At 52.9% G+C, this 9,474-nt stretch overlaps 1 protein-coding gene across 1 annotated transcript; it reads right to left on the bottom strand.

Moving 5' to 3' along the window:
* Window positions 1-2,069: 2,069 nt before the first annotated feature.
* Window positions 2,070-5,594, bottom strand: ITPRIPL2 (ITPRIP like 2). The gene is made up of 2 exons (XM_077316733.1): window positions 3,784-5,594; window positions 2,070-3,666 (listed from the first exon to the last, which is right to left on the bottom strand). The coding sequence occupies exon 1, from the start codon at window positions 5,353-5,355 to the stop codon at window positions 4,045-4,047; it is 1,311 nt and encodes a 436-aa protein (XP_077172848.1). The 5' UTR covers window positions 5,356-5,594; the 3' UTR covers window positions 2,070-3,666; window positions 3,784-4,044.
* Window positions 5,595-9,474: the final 3,880 nt, after the last annotated feature.

Below are 9,474 nucleotides of genomic sequence, written 5' to 3'. Positions count from 1 at the left end.
GTCCAGCATTCGCATCCTTAGGTTGTTATGGGGAAGACATATCTACATCCTTCTTTGCTGGACTGTCCAAAGGGTGAAACTTTCTTACAAGCAGAAGCTGAGCTGACAGCTATCTTGCCCTGGGGCCAGAAAGCAGAATTCAAAATGACATTATATATTACTAAGAGTCACATCATCCCAATTAAAGTGGATCACTGGCTCTGACAGTTTTATTTCGGATATATGTCTTTGTGAACTGCAAATGGTTTCGCGGGGTCTGATTGGCTGGTTTGTTAGGGAATTATCATGTGGATGCTGTGACACAGTTTACTAATGCAACAGGATTAACTTTTGCTTATATATTCCTGCTGTTAGGATGGTCAGTTCTTAGTCTGAGGAAGAGTGCTTGCACTCGAAAGCTCACGCCTTGAATAAATCTTTGTTGGTCTTAAAGGTGCGACTGGACTCTGATTTTATGGTGCTACTCCAGACCAACACGGCTACTCATTTGAGTCTGTGCAAAATCTGTGCCTTGCAAAAGTATCTTCCTTCAACCAGCTTGGGAGAAAACTCCTTAGGGAAGGATCCTCACCATTGGATGTAGCCTGACCTTATCATCGGGGAGAAGAGGCGTATGCTATACAGGTCTGGAGTGCGGGGAAATCTGGCCAGAATGGAGCCAGCAGAAGACGCCAACTATAATTCCTCAGGAAAGGAAAGGGCGTAAAGGCATAAAAAGGGGTGCCTGACCAGGGGAACTGAAAGACATCCCCCAGAGATTCTGGGTCACTGCCCACCTGAGAGCAAAGCTGCAGTTTTCCTGGACTAAGTGGTGGTGACCAGGTCCACCAAAGGATAACTCCAGATCTAGAAAAATGCCCCGATGTACTTGAGTTGGACTGACCACTGGTAATTGGTCTGGTAAACTTTGCATAAAAATGTCTGCCACTGTGTTCATAGACCAAGCGCTTGGAGCAGCCCTGATATGTGTAGTCACCTCCTGAGCTGCAAATGCTTCCAAAGGATCTGGGAACTTGTGCCTCCCTGCTTCTTGATACAGAACATACTTGCAGTGTTGACCATCTGGATTAACACCCTTTTATTTTAAAGAATATTTATGAAAGCGGTTAGGGGCAAATCTTACAGCATGAAGCTCTAGAGCAAGGGTGGGCAAACTGTGGCCCTCCAGATGTCCATGGACTACAAGTCCCATGAGCCCCTGCCAGCAAACGCTGGCAGGGGCTCCTGGGAATTGTAGTCCATGGACATCTGGAGGGCCGCAGTTTGACTACCCCTGCCCTGGGGGAATGGAGGGGAGGACCTGCATAGTGAGTGTCCTGCATAGTGCAGGGGGTTAGACTAGATGACCCAGGAGATCCCTTCCAACTCTATGATTCTATGACCTGATTTTGATATTCCTAGCCCTGGCCAAAGGCAGGAATGCGTCGCGCCAAAAACAAGACATACAACTACACCTTGTGTATCTGAGTAAAGTTACCCGAGTGCCTTTTGGACACTTGTCCAATGTAGTCGTAAAGGTGCCCACTGGATTCAAACTCTGGCTTTCCTTTGTGTGTGTGGTCTATGCTGACCTATTTATGACTATAATAAGGTTCTGTTCTCTGTGTGTGCCTTTCCAAGGTTAACAACACCCGAGGAGGTGCAGTTTGTTTCAGCTGGCAAAGTCACCCAAGATAAGAAAGGTTTTCCCCCCACACACACACATGCACAACGCTACACATAACACACTTGGTTCTTATTTGAACTGGTGATTCCAAATGGGCAGCAGCAAAGAAAACGAGAGAGAATTGGCACCTTAAGGATCAACAAAATGCATTTGAGCAGGAAGACTAAACTGAGGCTGGAAGAAATTTTAAATCTGCAAGATGCTGCCGGACTCCTGTTCTATTTTGATCTGAGCTGGGGCTCCACACAAACCCTCTTTTCTTTTAACAAAGGCCGGAAAGATTCCCCTGCGGATAATCCAGCGTCACCTCTGGCTTGGTCCTTTGCGAGGGACTTCAGGATCACAACTAACCCCCTGTATGTCAAAGGAAAACGTCAAGGCACAAAACAAAGAACGGAGGTCCTTATAAAAATAAAGTGCTTTTTTTAATTTGGTCAAACACATCCTTGCCTGTAAGTCCCCAAGGTGACCTTTCACTTCTTTGTACCACTTGGAGGGGGGGAGGCAGTTTCCATTCCCTGTCCCAACATACCACGAAAACCCACATTGCTCCTTTGTCATTCATTCTCGACCCTGGCATCACGTTCTGCGCGGGAACAAAATTGCAGGCCCAGCACCCTGCCCTCAATTTCCAACTCCGCTGAGCGCATGTTCACAATCACATGCCACAAACCCAGTGGGTTCTGCCCACCCTCCGCCTCCCACTTCAAATATGTGTGCCCCTTTTGCCCTTCTCAAAGCAGCTCTTATGCCACAAGGAGACGTTGCACCAAGCAGAAGGCACAGCTCCCCATTTCTGCCTGCCTTCCCCCTTCAAGAGGGATCCACTTGCTTGCCCTCCCCTCTAAACACGACATTTTCACTCTCCAAGGACACAGGGTCCTTTTGGTCCCGCCCCCCCTAATCTCAGTTACAAGCGGTTATTAATGCAGCCACCTCTACCCTGATCCTTAATAGTGACTCAAACAAATGCTTAAGAGTTTATTAGGACCAAGACGCAAGGCCAAATACTTATCCCCCCACCCCCAATTGTAGTACCGCTCCAGAGAGGCATTCAGAACAGCTCTGCCACAGGCATCACCACATTACAAAGCCAGTCTGAATCTCTAGAACTGCTCCTAATTTTCTTCTAGGCTTTGATTTTTATAAATGCAGCCTTCAGATAGCTGGATCAAGGAGCAGACTGGTGTGGGGAGGGGGGATAGAGGGAAGGCTTTGGCTGTTCCTGCCGTTTTCTTACTGGAAAAGCCTCTCCTGAGCTGCTTTGACCCCGCTGAGGGGGAAAGGGGTACAAAAAAGAATTGGTTTTTCCAGCCGGAGAAGAGCAGAGGGAGGTAGGTTTAAAATTCCCTTCCCTACCTCACCGTTCTACGCCTTCCTAAAGCAGGGAGGGAACATAGAACTGTACCTAAGCCGGCCTACCCTTTCCTTAACACTTATAAAAAGGTAAAGGTATCCCCTGTGCAAGCACCGAGTCATGTCTGACCCTTGGGGTGATGCCCTCCAGTGTTTTCTTGGCAGACTCAATATGGGGTGGTTTGCCAGGGCCTTCCCCAGTCATTATCGTTTTACCCCCCAGCAAGCTGGGTACTCATTTGACCGACCTTGGAAGGATGGAAGGCTGAGTCAACCTTGAGCCGGCTGCTGGGATTGAACTCCCAGCCTCATGGGCAGAGCTTTCAGACGGCTGCCTTACCACTCTGCGCCACAAGAGGCTCTTTTAACACTTCTAAAGGCACATATTAAGCAAAAGGCACATATTAACCTCCCACAGGTGAATTTGGGGGATGAACTCCACTCAAAGTAACCGGAAGATGCCCCTGAGACCGGATACGCACAAAATCCATTTTTAAATTGTAAAAACGGTATGAAAGCAACACAGGGCAAATCACATCTGGGAAGACGCATTCCCTCCTCTCTGGGAGAACACAGAATGCTTCTTCTCACGCAGTGCCTGTTCCCAAGAAGTGCATTCGTGATCTAAAGCAGGGGTAGTCAACCTGTGGTCCTCCAGATGTTCACGGACTGCAATTCCCATGAGCCCCTGCCAGCGTTTGCTGGCAGGGGCTCATGGGAATTGTAGTCCGTGAACATCTGGAGGACCACAGGTTGATTACCCCTGATCTAAAGAATATATTTTTAACTACTTTTCTGATAGGTAAATTATTATTATTATTATTATTATTATTATTTAATTTATATCCCGCCTCCCCCCGGAGGCTCAAGGCGGGTCACATAATGTATGTAAAACTGAGAACTGCTTAGAACGTGTCCAACAAACTCACAAAAGTCAACCGTGTGAATGTGGCAGCTCTGCTATAGGTAGAAATTATTACAAATATATAAGGCTGCCGGCCGAGAGAGTCCCGGCCACCGTCTCAGACGGGATGGACCTTGCTGTACCGGTGGCCGCTGTACCTCCGGATGATTTCGGGCGCCTGCTGCCACGTCTCCAGGAGATGGGCGGCCACCTTGTCCAAGGTGGGCCCGTCGAAGTCGGCCAGCAGGTTGACGGGAGCGGCGTCCTTGAGCAACTTGGGGAGGCTGAGGGCTTCGGGAAGGGCGCGGTTGCCCAGAAAGACGTGCAGCAAGAGGTGTCGGCGCAGGCCCTCCTCCAGGAACAGGACCAGGTCCTCCAGCCGCTCCACCAGGAACCGGTCGGCCCAGGCCCGCAAAGGGCCCCGCAGCAGGAGGGCCAACAGGGCCGTCTTCAGGACGTAGGAGGAGAGGACGCGGGCCCAGTGCGAGGCGAGGGGCTGCTCCAGGGAGCGCCCCCCCAGGTCCCGCAGGCCCTTGAGGATCTGCAGGCACTTCAGGTGGCAGGAGTCGGCTGGGCACCGCTCCCGGAGCCAGCTAAGCAGGCGCTGCTCCGGCTTGGAGGCGTTGAGTGTCCAGAAGGCGGCCAGCTTGGCCGGGCTGGGCGTGAGGGCGGTGAGGAAGAGCGCCTCGCCCAAGGGGATGGCCGGGATGAGGCGCACGGCCAGCGAGAGGTGGCAGCAGACGTAGTCGGAGCGCGGCAGGACGTGCAGGGCCAGCGGGCGCCCGGGCCCGACGGCCAGGCGGACGTGGGCGCGATCCTGTAGTCGGCTGCGCACGGCGCCCAGGCACCGCTGCACGTGGCCCTGGAACCAGCGCAGCACCAGCGCGGCCGACAGGCGGCGCCCGCCCTCCAGCGCCTCGCTCAGCTGTCCGCCGGCCGCCTCCGCCACCTCGAGGGCGCACAGCCAAGCCCCGCGCATGGGCACGCGGCGGAGCTGCACGCGGGGCGGCAGGCGCAGCGGCACGAGCACGTCGAAGGCGTCCGGGCTGCGCACCTGGTGCTGCTCGTAGGCGCTGCCCACCGGCACGAAGTCCCCGCGCAGCGCCAGGCGGCCCGACGCCTTGCCGGCGCGCGCCAGCTCGCCCAGCACCAGCGCCACGTGCGCCCGGCTGTGGCCCAGCACGTGCGGAGAGAGGCGCAGCTGGCGCGCGTGGAAGGCCTCCAGCAAGCCGCGCCGCCGACCCTCCTGCCGCCGCCCGTCGGGGCTCTCAGGCCGGGTTCGCCCACGCAGCGCCACGCAGGCCAGCAGCACCAGCAGCAGCAGCGCGCCCGCCAGCGGCGCCCGCCACAGTCCCAGCAGCAGCAGCGTGCAGCCGCCAATCAGCAGGGGCCCCGAGACGCGCGCGTCCAGCCGGTAGACGCCGCTCATGGCCGCGCGGGGCCGCGGCGCCTCTGAGCGTGGGCAGAGCGCATCGCTGAGGCGCCCGTCTGAGGCGCCGCTCTCCGGCGTCTTCTGCGCGCGGGGCCGTCGGGGCGCCGCTTCCCAACTTCCCGCCGGGGTCAGCGCCCTGGCCACGCCAAAGGCCGCCGGCTGCTCCGTCCCGCCTGCCGAGCTGGGGCGGACCGGCTTCCTCTTCCGAGCCCGCCTCGCCGACGCCGTGAGCTCAGAGGAAATGCCAGCGGCCCCGGGGGGGGGGGGGGCGGGGGGAGAGGGCTGGAGCCCGCCCGAGGATCCTGGCAAGGGGGAATCCGACGGCGGCGCTCCAGAGGTCCCTGGACTACAATTCCCATGAGCCCCTGCCAGCATTCGCCGTGGACTGCAAGTCCCACTTGCTGGCAGGGGCTTGTGGGAATTGGAGTCCAGGGAACTCTGGGGGGGCGCCGTTGGACTCCCCCTGCGCCTGGGGAACGGATGCAGATGCGTTTCCGCGTTGGGATGGGGGGAAAGTTGGAAGAAAGAAGAAGCAAGCCTCTCCGCTTTATTTCATTTATTTATTTTATTTATTTAGATTTCTAGACCGCCCCTTTCTTTGCCGCTCTGGGCGGTTTACCCAGAACATTGCAACTTACATGAAAGAATGTAACTTAACATTTGGAAGTTGCGATGGATTTTGGTTCGTTTGCCTCTTCGTTCTTTCCCCCACAGAGAGAGCCGGCGTCTCCCCATGCAAAACGCAAGACACTTGAGTGCGGGTTCCGGCTTTGTTTGACCGGAGATTTGCGGCACAAATCGGAAGCAGGCAGAGCTCCAGGGAGACATCGGCTGAGGGGCACAGCAGCGGTCTGGTCCCACGGTGTGGTCCGGTCCTCAGAGCTGTGCTAGGAGGGCAGCCAACTTGAAGGGGGGCGAGGGGATGGGAGAAGCCCCTTCCCTGGGAGGGAAGGCTGAGACTTTACTGTCAAGAAAAGAGATGACTCAGGAGGAGATAACATCAGGCCCTGGCAGAGTGAAATTGCAGAGAGTTACAATGGCATGCGTTAATATTTCTCCGTTTACGGAAGAAATACAGTTGAGTTAAAAAGGAAAGGTCTCCGAGTCCCTTTCAGCCTTCTGGTCCCTGAGAAGGCCGTGAAAAAGCAGCTGAGCAGCATGGAGCAGAAGGCAGGGGCTTCGGGGCATTGGAGTGTATGTGGCAGCAAAGTTGGCATCTGGGTTTGTGGCAAGCTCTAGTGCCAGTGTCCATGCTCCCATTCGATGCTGCATTGTTGTGGGTGAGGAGTTGTTTCAATGCCACAATTCCTAGACCTAACAATATCACCTACACCAGGGGTAGTCAACCTGTGGTCCTCCAGATGTTTGCTGGCAGGGGCTCATGAGAATTGTAGTTCATGAACATCTGGAGGACCACAGGTTGACTACCCCTGATGCACCATCAAAGGCTTATACACCTGCTCATCTTCCAACTTGGTATATGCCATCAATGTGCCAACAATGCCCCCCTGTTCTCTACATAGGGCAAACAGGTCAAACCCTCTGCCAAAGAATTGATGGACACAAGTCTGACATCAAAAGCCACAAGACTGAAAGACCTGTAGGGCAGGTATTGTAGTCCATGGACATCTGGAGGACCACAGGTTGACTACCCCTGTCCTTCCAGGACATTCTAGGGACCTAAAAGTAGCTGTTGTATTACAAAGAAACTTCTAGAACAGGCTAGAAAGGGAGATTGCGGAAATGCAAGTTATTACAACACTCAATACTTTGACGTACCCTGGACTCAACAAGGACAAAGGTTTTTTTTATCTCACTGTACATGCTAACCTTATGTAACTTGTGTATCCACATTCCTCACAATTATTTTAATTGGGATTACGTGACTGTTAGTAATATATAATGTGATTTTGAATTCTACTTTCTGGTCCCAGGACAAAACAGCTGCCAGCTTAGCTTCTACTTGTAAGAAAGTTTCACACCGGTATGGAGACAGATGGGGCTGGCAGTAAATAGCAGGGTGTGAGCCGTGAATCACTGGCTTTGACAGTTTTATTTCTGAAATGTTTTTGTGAATTGCAAATGGGTTCGAGGGTTCTGATTGGCTGGTTTGGCAGGGAATTATCATGTGGATGCTGTGACACAGTATACTAATGCAAGAGGATTAACTTTTGTGTATATATTCTTACTGTTATGCGTATATATTCCTGCTGTTATGATGGTCAGTTCTTAGTCTGACAAAGAGCGCTTGCACTCAAAAGCTCACGCCTTGAATCAATCTTGGTTGGTCTTAAAGGTGCCACTGGACTCTGATTTTATTTTGCAGAGGGAGGCCCTTGCAAACCTCTTCTGAATGCCTCTTGCTTTGAAAACCCTACAGCCAAACTGTGGCTCTCCAGATGTCTGTGGACTACAATTCCCATGAGCCCTTGCCAGCGGTGTAATCTATGGACGTCTGGAGAACCAGAGTCTGGCCACCCCTGACCTATAGGGTCGCCAGAAGGACACTGCAGCTGGAGCACCACCAAGTCCACGGATTTAGCAGCAGTGTGTAAAGTTGTTTTACAAACTGAGCGCTTAACAAATCAAAGCCTAAACTGGCCACAGGGGAGAGCCACGCTAACAGTAAATTGGCTGCCCCCCACGTCCATCACAAATGCAAGCCACCTATAAGTGGGAAAAGGAGTTTCTACCTAAGGGGAGACTCCCTACCCCAGTGCTTCAGCAAAACATCGCTTTGTAAAACAAGCAGAACAAGAGGGGTGAAGGGGACCAAAAAGGCCCTCTGAGGACTCAATATGCTTCAGAACTGCAGAATGTTGACAGCAGCTGAGAGGCAAAAAGGGGAAGGGGGGGGGAAGCAGCCCTCCAGTGGGTCATGGGGATATATCTAATGGGGAGGAGATGCCCCAGTTATTCCGCCCCTCCCTGCGATTCACCAGGAGGCCCTGCGTTCAGTGTCAAGCAATGAATGGAGAGAGACGTTGTCCTCAAACCAATAAACTGAAGCAGGCGTTTTATGCAAAGCCGAAACGTCGTTTCTCCTGCAGCTACCAGGAGACAGACGCATCGTCTGCACATTGCAAGTGGAGAGATAAGGGTGCCTAATTTGTGCAAAGCATGTGCTGCTTTGCAAAGCCAAAACAGCTTCCCACACACATCCAGTCGCACAGGGTTGCCCGGGGGCCGTGTCAGGAAAGCACCTGGGAAAGGCTGTGCAGATCACTGGCAGTCTTTAAGCAAAGGTTGGATACGCACTTTTCTTGGATGCTTTAGGATGCTTAGGGCTGATCCTGCGTTGAGCAGGGGGTTGGACTAGATGGCCTGCATGGCCCCTTCCAACTCTATGATTCTATGATTCTATGATCCTGCGCTGAGCAGGGGGTTGGACTAGATGGCCTGTGTGGCCCCTTCCAACTCTATGATTCTATGATTCTATGATCCTGCGTTGAGCAGGGGGTTGGACTAGATGGCCTGTGTGGCCCCTTCCAACTCTATGATTCTATGATTCTATGATCCTGCGTTGAGCAGGGGGTTGGACTAGATGGCCTGTGTGGCCCCTTCCAACTCTATGATTCTGTGATTCTATGATCCTGCGCTGAGCAGGGGGTTGGACTAGATGGCCTGTGTGGCCCCTTCCAACTCTTTGGTTCTATGATTCTATGATCCTGCGCTGAGCAGGGGGTTGGACTAGATGGCCTGTGTGGCCCCTTCCAACTCTTTGGTTCTATGATTCAGAAGGCAAACATTTTGTTTGTTTGTTTTCCCGCTCACGGGGACGGAATTTGCTGGCTCTGGCTAAGGCATGCTTTTATCTGTAATGATGATAATACTTGGCATTTATAGAATGCTTTCATTTCATTGTTCATTTGGCAAGCGTCGTCCTGGCAACCTTTACAACGAACTTCTGCCAAGCATTTGGTTGGGGCCTGTGAGCTAATAACACCTACCAAGCCCCCTCCCATCTGATATGCCCACTCGATACATCGCAAGACAACCCCCAGGCCAGCCCACCTGTTCAGCAAGTGTTGGTTTACTTATTGAATTTATTGACCGCCACATCCGCCAAGCCAGCTCACGGAGATTTACAACAAAAACTCCATGAAATACAGTTAT

The sequence above is a fragment of the Paroedura picta genome, chromosome 17 (genome assembly GCF_049243985.1).
Source record: "Paroedura picta isolate Pp20150507F chromosome 17, Ppicta_v3.0, whole genome shotgun sequence".
In the NCBI taxonomy this organism is placed as follows: Eukaryota; Metazoa; Chordata; class Lepidosauria; order Squamata; family Gekkonidae; genus Paroedura; species Paroedura picta.
The sequence above is the reverse complement of the archived record's forward strand: the minus strand, read 5'-3'. Positions and strand labels throughout refer to the sequence as shown.